The following is a 20,909-nucleotide window of genomic DNA, read 5'->3' as shown; positions in this document are numbered from 1 at the left end:
TGCTTAGGTATCTGGAGAGGAGGCTCTGTGGTTAAGATTATGCACTTCTCTACCAGAGGAGCCAAGTTCTTTCCTAGCACCTACACTGAGGTCAAAGCTCAGTATAACTTCAATGCCAAGGGACCCAACACTGTCTTCTGGCCTTCGTGGGCACCTGAACTCTTATGTATACACACACACACACACACAGAGAGAGAGAGAGAGAGAGAGAGAGAGAGAGGTGGGGGAGAGGCACATAATTAAAAACAAAATAAATGTTAAACAGGACACAGTGCAGGGGCAGCCCAAGGTGCAAATGTGCAGCGGTGCTCACTGACGGGCAGAATATTTAAAGTCTGAGTCTGTGTGATGTCACCAGGGTATGATCACAGGCAAAGATGAGAAACAGTCAGAGGGCTGACCCGGGGACACTGGGTATGTAGAGCTGGGAGACCTGCTAAGAAGACTGAAAAGGAGTTAGAAGAATGCAGCGTCTGCAGGTGGAAAGGCGGCCATGCCTGGAAGGTGAAGATGGATTGCATCCAGCACTGCTGGTGAATCAAGGGAAGTGAGGGCTGAGGAGACCACGGAGGTCGGCAGCAGAGGTCACTGGTGATTTTTACTAGAAACATTCTCCCATTGTTTATCCCTCCTCTTCCTCTTTAGACAAACAATTGGGAGAACAAACAATGCCCTCCTGAGTGGGCTTCCCAGAAAAAAACATTGATACACTGATAGAACTTTATATGTAAACATATGTATGTGTGTGTGTATGTATGTGCGTGTGTGTGTTACACACAGACATGTATCAATGTCTGTCTATAAGAAACATGTCCCAGACATCCAAGCAAGCACGATTCCCCAATCTCAAAACTGGAACGTACTAGAATGTGAAGGATGAGCAGAAGCATGAAGTCCTGAGTTATCTGCAATATTGCCAAGATCAATGATCTATGCTGGCTTGGAGTGTTTCATTTTGTATCCGGGTACTTACTGCTTTGCTTCTGTAACCCAATCAAAGAATCAAATAAACATAACCCAATGAACGGTTCAAGGAACCCATGAGGATAGGGCTGTCACTCAGCTCCGGGACATACCTGGGGTGGAGGGTGGGGGCTCCAAGTCATGTGGGCGACTTTACACAGAGTACCTGGGACTGAGTAAGTGTCCACGGAGAGTCTCAAGTCAGAAACATGTCCACCTCAGCCCCGATGATATTCAGCCCTCGTGGAAACAGCTAAACCCCGAAGGGTGGATAGAACAAGGATAAGGGTTCTGAGCACTGACTCTACCCTCCGAGATGCATGGTGACTCCCCCTCCTGTCTTAAGAGAGTAACTCTGGGTATCCACATTCCTCCAGAGCCTCTACTAGAACTGTTAGCATTCTAAGTCTCTGGTGGTTAGCCACACTTACAGTGGGGCTGGGGGGGAGGGGATGAAGCCTTTGGATTTATGAGCAAAGCAAATTAATGTCCCCATAATGGCAATTGCGGTGGACTTATAGGGGGAAATAAGACTTTAATATTTATGTGTTTATGTGTTTTTAATGTTTATAGGTGGCCTGCTCCAACCCGCATCCTGATGAGAATAGGTGTGTCTGAATTGGTTCATTGTGAAGGATGTTATAGATGTGAGGAGTTTCTGCTAACTACCCAAGCTCATAAATGCCTCCAAATGGCTTTTTTTTTTCATTTTTATGAGGCCAACTCTCAAGTCCACACGCACATAAAAGAGGTGAGAGGGATCCACTAGCCTCACAGAGACTCCCAGCTCCGGCTCACCCCACACCACATTGCTCCTCAGCTGCCATCTACAAAGCCACCATGTCTTGCCGCTCCTACAGAGTCAGCTCTGGCCGTCGAGTGGGAAACTTCAGTTCTTGCTCAGCAATGACCCCTCAGCATCTGAACCGCTTCCGGGCAAGCTCTGTCTCCTGCAGGAGTGGACCTGGCTTCCGGGGCTTGGGTGGTTTTGGTAGTCGGAGCGTCATCAACTTTGGATCATCCTCACCCCGGATAGCAGTCGGATGCTCTCGTCCTATCCGCTATGGAGTTGGCTTTGGAGCTGGCAATGGGATAGCCTTTGGCTCTGGTGACGGAAGTGGCATTTGTCTGGGCTATAGGGCCGGCAGTGGCGTTGGCTTGGGTTTTGGTGCTGGCAGTTGCCTTGGTTATGGTTTTGGAGGCCCTGGTTTTGGTGGCCCTGGCTTTGGTGGGCCTGGCTTTGGCTACAGAATTGGAGGAATCGGAGGCCCCTCAGCCCCTGCTATCACAGCTGTGACTGTTAACCAGAGCCTGCTGACACCCCTCAACCTGGAGATTGACCCCAATGCCCAGAGGGTGAAGAAAGATGAGAAGGAACAGATCAAGACCCTCAACAACAAATTCGCCTCCTTCATTGATAAGGTAGCTTGGAGGATGAATCTCTGGGGAAGGTACTTAGAATTAAGGGGTCTGGGGTGCTCTCCCCTTCAAAAGAGCTGGTCCAGGCTGAGCCAAGGCATCTGCCAAGGGCATAGAGGGATGAATGGCTTCTGGAACGTTCTGCACTGAAAATAGACAAAGCCAGAGGAACTGCTGCGCCATGAGACAGACTGAGATGCTGGCCACAATTTCTGAGAAAAAAGAAAGACCATCCAGCCAAACCTAAGGGCATTTGGGCAAACCAAGCCCTATTTCTCAGTTACTTGGCCATGTCTCCCACACAGGTGGGGGGTTTCAGCCAAGTGTCCGATTGGTGGTCTGAAGGAGATTTTCATAGTTTCTGAAGCTGATTGAGAATGGAGTGAGTGATATTTAAATAACAAGCAAAGAATTCATACGCCCAACATAGGCTACGGAGACCTAGTCAGAACTGAGGGACGTGCACCAGTAGCTATTATAGAGAAATAACAGTGTCAGCCTTCCAAAAGCAGATGCTAGGTAGAGCATGTCTGCATTGAGACGAGGCTCGGTTTCTTTCTGGAGATGGGAGGGAACCTCTGTGACCTCATTTTAGCCAAGGAGCTTGGCTGATAAAATATCAGGAATGCTGACCATGGTGTGCAGTCCCAGGCAGCCACATCCTAGTACCACGGTGACTCCCAATGTAGTGTCATTGCTCTGTGCACTCTGCTGGGGATAGCTGGTTTCTATTCCCAGATGCAGCCAAGCCCAGCAAAAACCTCATGTTTCACACTCCCTCAGGACCAGCTGACACCTCACTTCAATAATACTGAAATGTCTTTATTACTAAATGTTTTTATTAACTGCCTGGGTGTGGGGAGAGAGTCACAGACCTGCCTTCCTGGCTTCTGGTGAGTTAGAAGCGTAATGTAAGCTAGCAGAGGGAAGAACACCGATAATAGGACAGTCTTTGCCGGCCATCCAAAGTGCACTGGTGCACTACCAAGCACTTTAATGTCTCTCCTTTGCTTCCCGGATGTAGGTAAGGTTTCTGGAGCAACAGAATAAACTCCTAGAGACCAAGTGGAGCTTCCTCCAAGACCAGAAATGTGCCCGTAGCAACCTGGAGCCTCTCTTCGATAACTATATCACCAGCCTGCGGAGGCAGCTGGATGTACTAGTCAGCGACCAGGCTCGGCTGCAGGCAGAGAGGAACCACATGCAGGACATCCTTGAGGGCTTCAAGAAGAAGTGAGTGCTCTGAGCTGCCCACATCTGTGCCCCATATGCACCTGTGCCCCATATGCACCTGTGCCCCATATGCACCTGTGCCCCATATGCACCTGGGACCCATATGCACCTGGGACCCATATGCACCTGGGACCCATATGCACCTGGGACCCATATGCACCTGGGACCCATATGCACCTGGGACCCATATGCACCTGGGACCCATATGCTGCCCAGTGCAGATGACAGAAGCTGCATGAATGAGGATTAGATAGTTGTTGGCTACAAAACCCAGCTCTGGGATGTGTGGGGAACAGTAGTACAGGAGGAGGGATGAGGAGACCCTCTGTGGGTACTGAGGAAATAGGGGACTTAATACTACTGGTGGAGATGTGACTCTGGAAGAGATGTCTTTTGTTTTGGAAGGAGTGCCCACATTCATTCATGTCCTACTTCCTCTATGCTCAGTTGCAAGGACCCTGAGTTGTCTCTCACAGAGACATGTAGTAATGGTCCAGATTTCAGACCCTAAATTCAAGGTGAGAAATTAAGGAACTTGTCGGGCCAGAAGCTTAGAGAATGTTTTAAAGGTAGGACTGAGATATGCTAACCTGTGAGAGGCAATAGAGAACCATGTTCCTCAACAAACCAGGATCCCGTTGCAGGATGAGTGAGGGCTTGGGGATAACGTGAGCGGGGGCTTACCCACTTCATCCCCATGCTCCCAGGTATGAAGAAGAGGTGGTGTTCCGGGCTAATGCGGAGAACGAGTTTGTAGCGCTGAAGAAGGTAAGGGAATGCAATGAGGGGAAATTCTACACGGAAGCACGTGTTCTCCAGAAACCCAGCACCTGCCCCAGAAACTTCCCCCAAACAGCAGAGCCCCAAAGATCACATCAGGTTCCCTTCAAAGTTCTGACAGGACCACAGATTATTTGAGTTTGAGTACTGTGCATTTGAAAACGATGGACTCTTCTATTTCTTGAATGAGCAAGGCTTTCTTTACTTTTATCTGTAAAAGTCATTTCATTTGTTGGGCTGGTTCAGGAGGGGCACACGTACACCCTGGTCCATGCGTGAACTCAAGGGAATGAATTAGTTATCTCCTTCCATCATGTGGGGCTCCAGGATTGAACTCAGACTTTACCATCCGAGTCATCTCTATGGCCCCTTCCTTGCTTTTACAAAAGCCCTGGATGAGGCCCAGCAACCCCTGTGTGGGCGTCCACACTGCAATAGGGAAAGAGACCCAGGAGGAACTGACGGCTCCTCCTGCCATCGCCGGACCCCTCCTAATAGGAAGGCTGAGCAGCACAGGTGGTGAGCCCACCCCTCTCTTTTTGTTATGCAGGATGTAGACGCAGCTTTCCTGAACAAATCTGACCTGGAAGCCAACGTGGATGCTCTGGCCCAGGAAATTGAATTCCTCAAGGCTCTGTACCTGGAGGTGAGGCCCTTCTGTAAGAATTCACGGCTTTGACTGCTCAGCCCTGGCTGCTCAGCCTGCATGCCCTAGGGGCTGAGGCAGGCCTTCGGGTTTCCAGATACTGGTTTTGTGCCTAGATCCACCCCTACTCAGACCTTTGGGCTCTCTGACACTGTGTTTGGAGGTGAGGAAGGCTGGGGAGATAGACATCTCCGCAGCCGTATTAGGCCTGACAATGAACTCCCGTCACCTGTGGTTCAAACCTTCATTGTCCAAGCTAAAGACTGAGTGTAGGAATGCCTGGCAAAGCAATGTGGAAGAAGAAAGGATGATTTTACTACACAAACCGATGCCATTTCTTCCAAGCAACCTATTCAGTCTGAAGTTGAGCCGGACAGAGATGTGGGGGAAGGGGACACCAGGGTGGAGACCTTGGTTCTCTGAAGACTCTGGATCTAGGAATCTCCAGGCTCTACTCTGTGTTTTAAAATATCATTACTGCTCAGTGGACCATGGCCACTGTGGCCAGACAAACGTGAATTTAAGCAACTGTCGGTCTGCTCACCTGAGGTACCCCAGGTTTCAATAGTCACTAAAGCCAAAGCAGGTACCAGAGGCATGGCCTGAGCTTACAGCAAGGGTTCTAAAGTCAGACTCGATTGCTTCTCAAGCATTCCTTTTTCTGAGCCCCAGGCTGGGTAGGAATGCGATCTCGCAGAGTTATAGAGCAAGAAGCGATGCTCCCTGTCCCTGGTTCACTGGGGACCCTGTGGCTAAGTCTCAGCTGCTGATGGACCACTGAGCCTCTCTGCCCTGCTGTGTCTCCAATACAGGAAATCCAGTTGCTGCAGTCACACATCTCAGAGACATCTGTCATTGTGAAGATGGACAACAGCCGGGACCTGAACCTGGATGGGATCATAGCGGAAGTCAAGGCACAGTATGAGGAGGTAGCAAGGCGGAGTCGTGCAGATGTGGAGTCCTGGTACCAGACCAAGGTGGGCAACGGGAGCCCAGGGTAGGGGTGCGGGTGTCCTGGAGTGAAGACTTTGGTCTGAGGTCTTCAACCCAGACCGTGTATGGTTAAAACACTGCCTCTGCCCCCAGTATGAGGAGATGCGGGTGACCGCTGGCCAGCACTGCGACAATCTACGTAATACACGGGACGAGATCAATGAGCTGACCCGGCTGATCCAGAGGCTGAAAACTGAGATCGAGCACACCAAGGCTCAGGTGGGAAAAAGAGGAGAAAGCTGTGGAGGGAGCGAGGGAGGCAGGGGCCTGGCTTTGAGGAGCGCCAAGTTTGGTGAAAGTAAAGGACCTAGTAAGACCTGGACACAAATCCAAGGGCTGGCCATAAAACCTTCCCTGGGGACAGAAATATGGACATGTGGACAAGAAGAAAGGCCTGGGGCTGATTCTCTAAGTAGGGGAGGCAGAAAGAGTGGGAGAGTCTGGATTCCTTAGGTCTGGAGGCAGCAGAAACCCAATGGGTATGGAGAATGGGGGAACAGCAACACTCTGCCTCCCACTGACCACAGTCACTATCCCTGGAAAAGCAGCCACAGAGAGCTGCAACCCAGGCATGGCACCAGGTCTCCCATCATGAGCAGGGTTTCCAACCTAACTTAGGGATCCCCTGAGTCCCTAGCAAAGTTCACGTACAAACTCTGTTCTCTGCAGTGTGCCAAGCTGGAGGCCGCCGTGGCTGAGGCAGAGCAGCAGGGTGAAGCCGCCCTCAACGATGCCAAGTGTAAACTGACTGATCTGGAGGGAGCCCTGCAGCAGGCCAAGCAGGACATGGCCAGGCAGCTGCGGGAGTACCAGGAGCTCATGAATGCCAAGCTGGCGCTGGACATTGAGATTGTCACCTACAGGAAGCTGCTGGAGGGCGAGGAAATCAGGTGAGACGGGGAAGGATGGAGGTCAGACTTCTAGAAAGGTTAACCAAATCAGGGGAGGGAACCAGGTGAAGAATCCTGGGATGCGCAGTCTCTTGAGGGAGCAATATATCTTGCAAAAATCTTAGCTGGTTGCCCTGGGGCAGGGTTTGAGAAGGCGCCATGCTGTCAAATGCAATTACAGACAGGCTGCACCAGGTCACGGGCAGTTTGCTTAGCTGATCAATTTGTTAAAGTAGTAATAGGTCATCAGATAGTTCAGTTCGACAGTTTAGAGACAGTGTCTCAAAATGCATGACATGTTTCAAAATGCACTAACAATTGGGGGGAAGACCCACCAGTTCCTGCTCTACCCAGACAATATGCCCTCTGACAGCAAGCAGGTTCCTAGCTCATAGAAGTTCATTTGTCTGGTTCTCTCCCCAGGATCTGTGAAGGTGTTGGGCCAGTAAACATATGTAAGTATCTCCCCCTTTCTCAGACCGTTTCTTCTCTCCCCATCAAATTTCCTTTTGGCACTTGTGGGGATCAAGAAGCTCCCAAGATAGCTGATCTGGCCAAGACGTACAGTCATGGACGCAGGGCCATCAGTGTCCCAAGACTGTAGTGTGTCCTCAGCAGAGGCTCCCAGAACAAAGAGTAGGCAACGGTTTGTGTGGCTCTCGAAGTAGGAGAAGGTTTCTGGAAAGAAACTTTTGGCTTTCGGTGGCATTGTAAGCCACCATCACAGAGACTCAGAAGTAGGGGAAAGGCTGTGTCACAAAAGTGACTCGTATCTGGGTCATGGGGATAGGGCAATGCTAAATGAACCCCCTCCTTCTTCAACTTCTTGCTGCTTCTAAGAGTATAGACAGTCCCTAAAGCAGGCGCCATAATGCATACACCAGCACTGTAGAGCAGGGTGAGCCTCCACTCTGGAGAACTCCAGTCTTCTTGAGAAGGGGAGAGCTAGCCAATGCCATGCTAATCCTGGAAGGATACCAGCTGTCCTCTCAGAGAAGAGCCATGATTTGCTGGAAGGGAGAGGGTCAGCAATGGCCTTCTGCAGAAGGTCAAGCCCGGAGGTCACAGGGGCCACAAGGACTCTGGTACAACAACAGAGAAGAGAATATAAAGCACCCAGGCCGGGGCTGCTTCAATCAGGGCTAAACTGGATTCTAGTCCTGACATAAGGGCTGTGTTGAGTGAGGCAGTTGGGCTACAGAGCAGAGCCATCAGTGGGGCAGAGATGGCTGGCCAGGAACAGGCTGGATTTCTTACCTGAAGGTTACATGGAAGCAAGCAAGAGGGACAGTATGGCGACAGAGGAACCCCCGTATGGCTCTATGAAGGTCACTGCTCCCGTGTCTGGATGCTCAGCCTCTCCTAATCCACCTGATGTGGGACACAGATAAATAATAGTTTGCATGCATGTGCACACAATAATGGTGGCCAGTCTGTGGGCATGGGTGTGTGCACACCCAGGGATAGATACAACAGCATTCATTCAGTTCCATCTGGATATCTGCTTTCCGTGCAGTCTTGGTCTTTGTGCCAGTCAGCTGGTGACTGGTGAGTCCTAGAGTCAATAATCCTTTCCCCTCCTCTCCACAGCTGTGAGCAGCTCTCGAGGAGGTGTGCTGTGCGGGCCTGAGTCCTTGGTCTGCGGATCCGGCCTTTCCCACAGCGGTGGAGTCACCTTCTCCAGCAGCAGTGGCATTCGTGCCACTGGAGGGATTCTGGCTTCCTCAAGCCTGAGGGCTGGTGGAGACCTGCTGAGTTCTGGGACCAGAGGAGGCTCAGTGCTAGTGGGTGACGCCTGTGCCCCCAGCATCCCCTGTGCACTGCCTACAGAGGGAGGCTTCAGCAGCTGCAGTGGTGGTCGCGGTAACAGAAGCTCCAGCATCCGCTTCTCGTCCACCACCACCTCCCGTAGGAGCAGGTACTGAGCACCTAGCCCCAGGGGGCCGCCGCCTGGAGAAGAACCAGCTGAACATCCCCTGTTCCTATCCCCTGAGGTGTATAGACTCTGGTCCTGAGGGATCTCCAGAAACTCTCCCTGCCAGTATACAAACCTAGCCCATGTCCTTGTGTAGACACGCCAGTCCCAGCCCCAGGGGCTTCTCCCCAATTCCTTTCCTTCAGTTCCTCGGCAGGCTCCAGCCACAGTAAATGTATTTTCAGCACCACTTCAGAAAGCAGAGCCTCCTGGGGAGAGAGGGGTCATTCAGAGCATGAGCATGAGCACAGACCCCTGGGGCCTGCAGGCATCCTCAGCCCATCCCCTTCCTCCCTCTTCCCTTCCCTGGCAGAAGATGCTTCATAGTCCCTCTCCCCTGTCCCCAAAGGACACACAGTCCTTGGTGGCCCCTAAGTTCCCATGATGGTTCTCCTCCCAGTGGCTCATCCAGGCCATTTCTCTTAAGGTTGTTGGTTTGTCTGCGGTATATGGGTCTGCCAAGTAGGTGGAGTTCAGACGGAGAGGTGGTCTCTTCTGCTCCGTGTGCCTTGTCCTTGTGGTGATAGAAGGCCCAACTCTGGGCCCTGTGGTTGCCGCAGGGTTGCGTCTGCAAACTCTGGGAGTCTGGGGGTGGGTGGGCAACTGTTTGTACTATTCTTTGTATTCCTGGGTTTTCAATAAACTTGCTAAGCTAACTTCACAAGGACTCTGCCTGTCCCTCCACATCACGCTGGGGAGGTGGCTGACTGAAACCCACTAGTTCACCCTAATGAGAGTGTGACGAGGGAGGGGCTGATATCCTGGGCCCACGGAAAGAAAGGGGTACAAGCCTTTCCAGGGAGGGACTTACAGTTCTGTAAGGCAGATGTGACAAAGAACAAGGACAAGGTCCTAAAAAACAAGTTCCCATCCCCACACTCTTCTCCAGGTCAGAGTGTCCTCTTCCCAAACACGCTGAACCTGCCCGTGTTCTCCCAACCAAGCCCTCTGAGATCATCATAATAATATCCTTGTCTGTCGTCTGTCTGTCTGTCCCCTCTCTAGTCTGTCCCCACTCTTGTCTCCATCCAACTTACTCAGCACAGTGCTACTAGAGAAGTCTTTCTCAACACAGAAACCTAACTGTGCCTCCCCTGCTTAAAGCCTTCTGTGGCTTCCCAGTGCCTTTCAGAGAGGAACCCAAGCTTCTTAACATGGCGTTCTGGTCCTGCAGAATCTGTCTACGTATTCCCACTTCCAGTCACCCCCTCAGTGCACCATACATCTAACCTACTATTAAACACCTGTCCAGTGCCTATTACATGCCAGGCGTGACGCCAGGCAAATAATTGGTAATAAAATCCGGTTCTTATCCTCAAGGAGCTTCTGGTCTCGTCCCTTCAGAGGAGGATAGATATCTAACGGGGACTTAGAGAGGCTGAGTGCTGTGCTAAGGCCAGCACAGATGCCACAGTATATAGAGTAGGCCAGCGCAGACTTAGATGGTGCCAGCTTCCTGAAGGATGTGGTACCCAGTAGAGACAGATGCAAAGGATGGTGACTGAGCCATCTAAGTGAGACAAAGAGTCCCAAGAGAGGCCACAGTTTGTGCAAAAAAGTGCAAAAGCCTAAAGGCTGTAGAGCACACGGAAGGTAGGGGGGACCTGCCTGGAGCTGGGTAGAATGTCCTTAGAGGGCAAGACACACCAGCAAGTGGAGACAGGAGTCCATCAACATGAGACCCAGCCAGCAGCCTGGTACAGCTGACAGGGCCTAGATCTCAGCCACACCCATCACAGTTCTTCTGAGGCAGGAGCATGCCTTGCTTCTTCACACATCCTGCCTTCCTAGACCCCAGTCAGCAACCTGAAGCATCTCACCCTGCTCAAATCCAAGACTTAACCAGACCCTGCCCTGTATTCCAGGGGCCCCTGAATATCCAACTCATCTCTATGTGCAAAGTCGCATGCGTCCCTCAGAGGCAGCCACATAGAAAGCTACCCCAGAAGGCCTTGGTGTCTCTCTCAGCCAGACCAACACCTCCCACACCACCTTAGTGACCAATTTATTGCCCAAGCTCCAAACTGACCTCTTAACCACCCGCTCTTCCAAAATGCATCTGGAACCTTTCTGTTTGTGTTAGCTGGCACGACGTCAAGTCTTGCCAACAAGTATCTCAGTAAACATCAATGGACCGCAGGAATGTAGAGGTCTACTTCCCTTCGCTCTGTCAAAGGCTCTTTCTTGTTCAGGTTCTCCGAAACCCGGTTCCCACAGCATAGATGGTGTCTACAGCAGCAGGTGTCTGCAGTACCAGGCAATGTGGCATTTAGTGGCTATACAAAGATCTTTGCAGCCACCATTAACCTCTCTTTCTCTCCCATACCCATATCCCCTCCATCAGAAAATCCTGTCATCTTAGCCATTAAGTAAAACCCACAATCCAGCTGTTTCCCACTGCTCTCATGGCTGGCACTGACACCTAAAGTGTTACCTCTTTCCTGGATGACTGTAGCCAACTCCTCACTGATCCACACTTCCTCTGCCTTCCTTGCACCTGTGGTCAAACAGCTGTCACCTAGGAGAAGCTAAGGCCAGCAGATGACTTTTCTGGAGGTGGCCCACTGTTTTCGCGTGGCTTACAATGGGTGAGCTCTGAGAGGCAAGGTCCCAAGAGACTTCACCTCAGCCTTGCTTCTCACAGACAATGTGACTTTTCCTATCTCTCTGACAGAACCTGATGATTCCTGGGCATCAGCCCATCCTACTGGGCCCATTTCCTGCAGATCAACACAAGGATGAGTGAACGTTCATGAATCAATGCTGTTCACACGGATGAATGGTTTTTATAGAATTTTATAGAATTCCTGGTTCAATTTGAACAATTTTAGGAAGAAAGTTTTTTTAAAAAAAATGGTTTTAGTTGTTTTGCCAGAAAGATATGATAAAGTTAGACTCAAGAACAGAATGTGCTCCCCTCATAGAATCGTGTAAGTAAAGGCTGCATGGTAAAGAGTACAACTGAGTAAATTTCACTAGGAAGAGAAAAGGGCTTGGGACAGATTTGTGATCAAGGACAAGCATTCATTCTAGGTCAGGTCCAAGGACGAAGCCACAGGTGTGCACTATGATAAAGCAAGGCCATGTGACACTGTTGCTTTGACCTTATGATGAGCTTACAGAATGAAACACCGCTTTGAACTTACTATCAGCATCCTTCTGTGACTCCTTTTGTGTAACATTTTATCTATGAGGTGATTTAAAAGAACTTATGTCTAAGAAGTTATGAATTGCCAGGGAGAAGGAAAAAGTGTGGCTCAGCCCCACCTATGAAATGTATATGTGTATATGTCTGTTTGTCTACATGTATGTATATACATACATGGGTAGGTGTATGTGTATGCATGTATGTAAGTATGCATGAACACCATAGTGCATGCATAAGACAAGTGGTTGGGCCTAGCCTGTGTGTGTGTGTGTGTGTGTGTGTGTGTGTACTTGAATTCTCTCTTTCTTCCTTTTCTTTTCACTCTATTTCACAAAGTATTAATGAGCTCTTAGTGTCTCTCTCTCTCTCTCTCTCTCTCTCTCTCTCTCTCTCTCTCTTTCCTGGCCAGAGAAAGGAACCCTAGCAATAACTCCTTTACTGAACTCTTGTTAAACAGCAGATGCCAGGCTCCTGAAGCCAGCTGTTTCTGGTTTCAGAACAGTGAAGAGTCAAGAAAGATAAATATTACAAAATAAGCAACATTTTAGCCCTTGAAAATTTTAGTTTTGCCTCCAAAAAGAATTGCCAATGCTGCCCCCATCGCTGCCTTCCATTGAGAACTGGCGCTTGGGCAGCCTCTGGCAAAGAGCAGCCAGAAGGATGCTGTGGAAAGCAAGCCCAGGGGCTGAGGCTATAATTCAGTGTCAGTTTGATCTTTGCACAAGTAAAGCCCTACAAACAATCCCTAGATATGAAGAAGATTTAAAAAAATAATGCAATAAAGTTTAACAGTCTAGATAAATTCAACTATTGGAGTCTCCTGAAAAGTGAACAGAACCGGGCAGATCAAGGCAGAGGCAGGGGATTCAAGAAGCGACCAAGTCTTTATTCTCTCTTTGTTCCGGAGGCCTTGAGCTTAGGGTGGGCCTCAGCTGGGGAGTGGAAAAGTATCAGCTTGGACAGCTAAGATTCTCATGAAAAGCCTTTCCATCCAAATACAAAAGGAGAGAGACTCCAGGTTGAAAAACACAGAAACAAAGTCCATGGCCTGTTCTCTTGTGGCTTGAATTAGGGCCCAGCCCTGCAGGGCTGGGCACGACTTTGTAACAGGGTTGTGGTGAAAACCCTAAGAAGTTTGGTGACTCTGGCATGAGGAACCAGGAAAAAAATAAAAGGTTCCTGAGAAGGGTAGGTGGAGTCAAGCTGAGAAACTGGAGAAGGAAATGCCTGTGTGTGGGAGTCCACCCACATCCTGGGCTTTCCTTGAACTCCACTGGCGTGCAAACCTAGAGCAACATTCCAAGGACTTAGAGATTTGAAATTAGACTTATACCCCGCCCACATTTCTAGCAAAGCCCTGAGCGATACCACAGAACAGCCAGCCACAAAGCAGTCAGCACACGCTTGAGAAAGTGAATGGTCTTTGGCTACCAACCCCTCCAGGAGGCCTAGAGCATGCAACCTGAAACTGCTGACAGGGTTGATTCTCCACTAAAATCAAACCACGCCAAATTTGAACATTCCCAAAGAATGGTATCAGGCCCCTGAGTCAATACAGCACCAACACTCTCTCTCTCTCTCTCTCTCTCTCTCTCTCTCTCTCTCTCTCTCTCTCTCTCTCTCTCTGTGTGTGTGTGTGTGTGTGTGTGTGTGTGTGTGTGTGTGTGTGTGAACTAAACTTATTTTGATGTTCAAGGAGCCAAGGAAACATGAGTACTTTTCACAGGGAGGGATAGTCAACAGATACTCATCACCAATGATATGCCTGCAAGGGTCATCACCCAGAGACTATGAAACACGACTGTAACCAAGCTCTGTAAGGTAAAGAGACACACATCTGATGAGTAAGAGAGTAAGAGAGGACTCTCACACACATTTCAGACCTATAATCTCAGCACGCTGGCTGAGGCAGAAAATTACAAACTTAATCCATGGTCTCCCTGGGTTACAGACAGAGTTCAAGGCCAGCCGAACTGACTTTGGAGATTTGAAGTTAGACACTCCAAGACCCTGCCTTAAAACAGAAAGCTTAAAAGGGGATGGGACATAGATCACTGTAGAGTATGTACCCAGTGTATTCAAGGCCCTAGACTCAATCCTCAATAAAGAAAGAAAGGGGAGGGGAGGAGAAAGAAAGAGAAATAGGGAAATAGAGAACAAATGATAAGAGACAAAACCAAGTAGATATTTTAGAACTGGAAAGTAGAATGTTTGGAAAGTGAGAACAGAGAAGAATGGACACAGGAAAGAATCAGTGTGCCGGAGACAGAATAATAGTCATTATTCACGAGAAAGAACAAAGAAAAAAAGGACTAGAAAATATTAAACTGGAAAAAAGTAGCACATTGCATACAGGGGCAATAATTCAAATCACCATAGAGTTCTCATCGGAAGCACAGAAGACTGGAGCAGTGTGCTGCAAGTCCCAAGGGCCGAGTAGGAAAAGGACTTCCGGTGCCTATTTCTTTGGTTATGTTTCTATGTGTATGGTACCAGAGCTGGAACCCAGAGCATGGTGTGACCTGGCAAAGCCTCTTCCACTGAGCTTTATCCTGGCCCTGCAAATACGAGATTCCGTACATAGCCAGCAAGCACATTCTTCTGAAGTGAAGGCAGGGAGAAAAAAAGAGACAGGCATGGGTTCGGTCCCCAGCTCCAAAAAAAAAAAAAAAAAAAAAAAGAGACAGGCATGCTTCGTCAGAACTGAGAGAAATTCCCTACAAGTCTTTGTGGACACAGGCTTGAACTCCTCAAAGTAAAGGGAGGTGACATGGTGGGGAACCGTGCAGCACTGGGGTGAAGGACACAAAGTATCCAAATAGATGTAAGAGACTGTCTTCCTTCATGTAGCAATGCAGGAGTGGAGGATACAAAATGTCCAACTAGATATGAGACTGCCTTGCTTTCTGTAGGAATGCAGGGACGAAGGATACAAAGTATCCAACTAGATATAAGACACTGTCTTGTTTCCTTTATAGACTTCAAAGCCGGCAGAACTATTGAAAACAAAACAGCATCCTCCTTGGATTAGGCGGTAATGAACCCAGGAGTGTTGTTATGACAACTGTAAGATAAAGAAGATGGGGATGGAAGTAATAAAGACCTGGCTCTACCCAGGAGTACAGGTGTATGCCTGAGGTCCTAGTGTTCAGGAGGTTGAGGAAGTAAGTGTGAAGCTAGCCCACGCTATATAAACACCCCCAGGTCAATCTAGGCTACCTACAAGACCCCCTCCCTCCCTTCTTCCCTCTCTCCTTCCCTTCCTCCCTCCCTCTCTTTCATTCTCTGTGTGTGTGCACACACATATATATTCTAGTTCTAAGTAGAACAAGAAATATTTTATTATATGCACTGCGGCTCTAAATAAGTTTAAGTAAATTTTTAAGTTTTACTTTATTATAATGGGGTGTGTGTGTGTGTGTGTGTGTGTGTGTGTGTGTGTGTGTGTGTGTGTTAGGGTGTGACTATGGAGGTCAGAAGACAATCTTGTGGAGTCTGTTTTCTCCCTAACCTTTGCATGGATTTGGGTTCTGGGGATCAAACTCAAGTCACCTGGCCTTTATAGCAAGCCACCAAGTCATCTCACCAACCCCTAAAGGAATATTTTAAGTATTCAAGGACTCTAAAGAAAACAAGAAAGAGGTAATAGAAGATAACACCAGGAAGATCAAAATGAAAAAAAAAATAATAAAGTTATAGACTTAAACAGACCCATGCTAGTAATTGGCTGTGAGACACATGGCCCATCATTGTGCTGGGGGCATGAGCTTCCCCTCTTCTGCTTCCATCAACAGAAGCAAACCCAAGGTCCAAGAGGTTAAAGTCCTACACAGGGACACATGCTTGCCTGTCCCTGAACACGAAGGAGCTACTTGTCTTGTGGGTAAACTGGAGACCTGTTTCCAACCTCAAAGAGTTTGTGGAGATCAAGCTCATGCCACAGTGTACCTGAAGCGCTTAGCTAATCTGTAGTCTGGTACACAGTAGGTGTTGCACAAGTAACCCTTGATTTTGCTTTGATGGATGCACCATATTGTTATTGCTACTGAGGGACAGCTAGGGACAGAAACCCCATTACTGCACTCTCATCCAAGGTGAATGCCAGGTGGGCACAGGCATCTGTGGGCAGCTTCAGTTGCCAACCGGCTGGCATCTTGGGCAACTCCAGACTCCTCCTTCACTTCCCTCCTGCTCATCACCAGGTTTCAGGAAGGCCAACTGAAGGCATTTGCTGCCCTCTGCTGGCCACTAGCTCCAGAGGCTCAAACTAGAGAATCCAAGACAGGTGGTGACTGGAAACTTGAACATCTTTTAAAACCATTTTCCCCCACCAAAATTGTATTTAGGACCCAAACATTACCGTGGAAAAACTTTGCAGACGAATCCTATCTCTCCCTCCTAACAACATAGCATGGTTGTCTTTTCAGACTCCTATGCCCTGCAGTCTTTGTTCCCAAAGGGTGCTCACACCACTCTGGGGCAAGAAAGAGCCATTCTTAGGTTCTAAGGCCTGCGGTTTTCCAACTTGGAGTGATCCTGTGGGCTGGAAGTCTACGGATGAAAAAAATATAGCATTTTCTTCTCACCTTCAAATATTTGAGAAAGCTATTCATTTATACACTTATACAATCGGCCAGCACATAAGCGCCCACTGAGTTCTCAGAGTGGTTGCAAATGCTAGGGACCCACCGATGACAGACAAAATGCCTGTACCCTTTTGGTTTATTTCAGGATGAGGGAAGAAACACACAATGGTGGATATGTAAGGATATGTGGATTATACAGTGCAGATCGGAGCCTGCCAGATGACTCCGTGAGTGAAGTGCTTGCCATGTGGACACAAGGACCTAAGTTTGGATCTTCTGCACCCACAAAAACAGGCTGTGGTCATGAACATCTCTAACCCCAAGGCAATGGGGCAAGGCCAGGTAAATCTGCAGAGCTCACCAGCCTAACCTAAAAAGAGCTGTGGTTCAGTGAAGGGATTCTGAATAAGATGTACAGCAGTTGAGGAAGATAACCGAAGTTGGCCCCTGGCCTCCACAAGCTCACACATGGGTATGTGCTATAATGCACACACACACACACACACACACACACACACACACACACACACACCACGTATGCATGCATGCATGAACACACACATGTATGCATACATGCAAGAATGCATGCACACTCACATACAACACACACACATGCAGTGATTAAAGCAAGGTAATCCAAATGGAGGCAGCCCAAGGGTAGGAGGTTACCATTTTTGAAAGAAGAATCTGAAAGACGGCGATTGCACAGAAGACCCACAAGAAGCAATGGAGCAAGCCTATGGATAAGAAGAGAACACTGGACAGGAAGGACAGCCATGAGGAAGCTCTGAGATAGGAGTGTGCCTGTCACTATCAAGGGCCAGCATGAGTGTTGAGATCATAGGATAGAGACATGTGAGGTGGCAGAAGGACAGGCAGAGAGAGGCCTTTGTCACCTGCTCTTCAGAGTCCGGGTGACATAAGGAGTCCCAGGGACATTACAGGTAAGTGCCACAGTCTGGCCTAACCTGAGTTGTGCAGGTCTCCTGAGCTGAGACTAGGGTCTGGGGACTAAGGCCAGCGGCAGGGAGACCGGTGACACAGCTTGTCTGTTCTCTACCTAAATACAGAACGAAACGCACAGCTGTTTTCTGGGTCCGTGGTTCAGCCAAACACAGACAACTGCACCTGAGCTGAACACTTGTCCCAGTCAAGATGCCTGCATGTGAGGACTCCATGGGAGGAAATGGAGTCTCATGGAGTTCTGGGAAGGAAAACCATGAGAAAGAAGTGGGGACAGGACAGGGATCAGCTTAGCCGCAGATGGGAGACTACCCTGTGATGGCATGGGAGGAATGATTGTTCCTCCAACAGCTCCCTACCTCTCTGGTCCCTATCTCTGTCATGCTGAGTCTCTGAGACTGGCCCCAAATCTGTAAACATGTTTTTTAAAAGTCAGGAGGGGCAAGAATCCCCTTAAAGAGCTGTTCCAATCATGAGCATTTGGCACAGAATTGGAGGCATAGCCTAAGTGTAACCAGCAAAGTTTAAAAACAAAACAGAATAAAACAAAACAACAGCAGCTATTCCTGAGGTGAACCAGATGTCCCCAGAGCCCCTATGGCCACACTTGGGATAGAGCTCCTCTGTGGAAAACCTTCTGGGGATGGCCCAGAAGAAGGCAGCCAGGTAGATAATCATATACAGCTGGTAGGAACAGCAGGTATCTCCAGGGCCAGGCAGAGCAGGACCAGTAAAAGTTCAGTGATCCCCTGCTTTCTGGTAAATTCAGGAAGGCTTTCTGGAAGCAGACGATTCCAAGCCCAGAAAAAACAGACTGACCAGAGCACCCAGCCTCAGTACAGAGAGAGAGAAGGAGGAGAGGACCAAGCAGGGCAAGAAGAAATGAGTTCCTGGGCCTCCAAATAACACAGATGTGAGAGCTGTAGATGACTATAGGTGACTCAGAGGGCCTCAGAAGCTAGGGACTCCAGAGCAGGCAGGACTAGCCTTTTTCATTCGGTTAGCTTTTGAAGCCTCCTTAGAAACGGCTGCTTGGAAACACTTCACATTAGAGATAGTTATGGCCTCTTGAATGGAAGTTCTAAAAACAGGTGGGGTCTTAAAAGATGAGTGACTGGGAGGGAACAGGGCCAGGAGGCACGATGGCGGACAGCATGGAGTATAACAGGCTGTAGAAGGACATGATCCGAGTGACCTGGGACACCCCACAGAGGCATTTTATGAGACAGGGAGGAAGAGAAATCGCAGATTCCTTCCCTAGGAGTAGTTCACAGCAGCTTCCTGGAAGAGACAGCTGTTCCGGAACATTCCAAGCAAAGGTGTAACTGCATAGAAAACTCAGAAGCAAAGAGAAGAACATGGTATAGAGACTACAGCACAGAGGCAGGCAATGACAGCTGGGAGGGGCAGTGGGAAGACCTGTTCCCATCTGTCCTCAAAGCTCCTGACCCAGGACAGCTATCAGGGCCCTCCAGGACAGCTGTCCCAGACTGACCTGGCCTGCCAGTTTTGCACTTGCTCTGTGCCACATGGGGTCAGCACCGAGGACTTGGCCTCCCTGTCCCTTTCTACTCAGCCAATCCAACTAGAGCTTTGTGGGACAGCTTCTCCCCAGGGAGGCACATTTCCTGAGGCAGAGACAGCTATTCTTTCCATGTACCACAAGACTTCACACCTTGCACACCTGCACAGCTTGTTCCCTACACCCTTGCTCCATCCCTGGCTTACGAGCCCTGCCCTGAAACAGTGGACAACCATGGCTTCCCTTTCCTTAGTACCCACTGATTCTGGGTGATGGTGGAGAACATGCGTGTGTGTTGGGAAGGAAAAAGCCAAGGACTGAGAGTGTGTGTGTGTGTGTGTGTGTGTGTGTGTGTGTGTGTGTGTGTCTGTGCACGTGCACACACACGCATGCATGCATGTGTCCCTCGGGATAAAGCCTGCCTGCAGCCCCAAGGACAGCAGGAGATGATTCTGATTCAAGCAGCCATGCAGAGGAGAGAGGAGTCTTCCCTCCCACTAATCCTCAGCTACTGCATGCATACCTTCAACACAAGCTCCAGGCCTATACAAAATAGCCAATGAGTTTATTGTCAAAGCCCTGGGGTACACCCGGACCCCAGGCAGGAGGGCTCCACACATGCTTGGAGTCATCACCTGTGCACCCCAGAACAGCCTCTCCCTCCACCCCCAGGCCCCACCCCAAGTTTTTATAAGAGTGAAATCAGGTCGTGAAAACATTAAACGCAGCCTTGAAAGGGTAAAGAAGTTGCGAATTGCAAAGGGCAGAGCCAGGGCCAGCCCACATGGCTGGGGTGGGGTGGGGACATTTCCGACAGGAGGGTCTTCCCTTGCACAGACCTTTATGATCCCCCAAACACAGTCTCATGCATGTGCTACTTGCCTCCACCAAAAAGGAGGGTTAGAACAGAATCAGACTCTGGAAGGGAACGGGATGAGCTGGGGAGGGCTTTAGAGAGGAGAGAGCTTCCAAAGACCTGAGTAGAAAAGGTCTAGCAGGACTAGGTCTTATAGCTGTGACCCCACTACCCTGGTTGCCACCCCTGTTGCTTTCTCATGAGGCACCATATTGGAATGTCCATTAGGGTCAACCACTAAGCACTTAGGTCTCCCCTGTTGCTGTTCAAAGTCTCTCCACTTCTCATGACGAATCAGAATGGGACATAGGATTGGTGTCCATTCACCTAATGCCAGGCAGACCTGAGGTTGCCAGGCCCTGGGCGTGAGGGCAGACCCAGGGCAGAGAGCAGAGCATATTTAAGTGGGAATATTTGGTTCTGTAAAAAGAATCTGTCCCTAGGCAAGTTCATCAGCTCTCTTCCTTCCTCGAGGACCTAAGTCCTCAGGTGGCTGCAGAGCCTCCCTGGGGACAGAGACCACATCCTTGGTGTTTGTGCTCCATTAACAATCGAGGAATGGTATCATTATCCTAATAGGTGTCCCAGGGACAGAGGAAACAGGGATATTAGAAGGCCATTGGTCTCGGAGGCCCCCAGGAGACAGAAATCCACTCCCAACTTTATACATACAGAGCAGGCTCAAAGCAGACCTCCAGAGGGACAGTTCTGGGACAACCTAGGAAAAGGTTCACTGCTGTGGCTGATGGTCTTGGAAGGGATTGGTACTTACAAGATGTTTCTTCTTAAGGAGCAAATAGACTGGACCCAGAGCAAACCGATGTGCAAACTCAGGTTACCTCAAGGTTGAGTACACCCTTCTGTGTTGGCCACATGGAAGAAAGTGGCTGAAGAGAGTTTCTCTATTACCCACAAGTGGTCATTATGTGGCCACT

General features: G+C 49.3%; 1 protein-coding gene across 1 annotated transcript; it reads left to right on the top strand.

The window, feature by feature from the left end:
* Positions 1-1,738: 1,738 nt before the first annotated feature.
* On the top strand, positions 1,739-9,560 carry Krt84 (keratin 84). Its single transcript, NM_001008812.2, has 9 exons — positions 1,739-2,385; positions 3,407-3,615; positions 4,323-4,383; positions 4,946-5,041; positions 5,854-6,018; positions 6,128-6,253; positions 6,704-6,924; positions 7,348-7,379; positions 8,515-9,560. Exons 1-9 carry the CDS (start codon positions 1,804-1,806, stop codon positions 8,847-8,849), a joined length of 1,827 nt encoding a protein of 608 aa, NP_001008812.2. The 5' UTR covers positions 1,739-1,803; the 3' UTR covers positions 8,850-9,560.
* The last annotated feature ends 11,349 nt before the right edge of the window (positions 9,561-20,909 follow it).

Source organism: Rattus norvegicus, chromosome 7 (assembly GCF_036323735.1).
Source record: "Rattus norvegicus strain BN/NHsdMcwi chromosome 7, GRCr8, whole genome shotgun sequence".
NCBI classification, from domain to species: Eukaryota; Metazoa; Chordata; class Mammalia; order Rodentia; family Muridae; genus Rattus; species Rattus norvegicus.
Note: the sequence above shows the minus strand (reverse complement) of the source record. Positions and strands in the feature narration are given on the sequence as shown.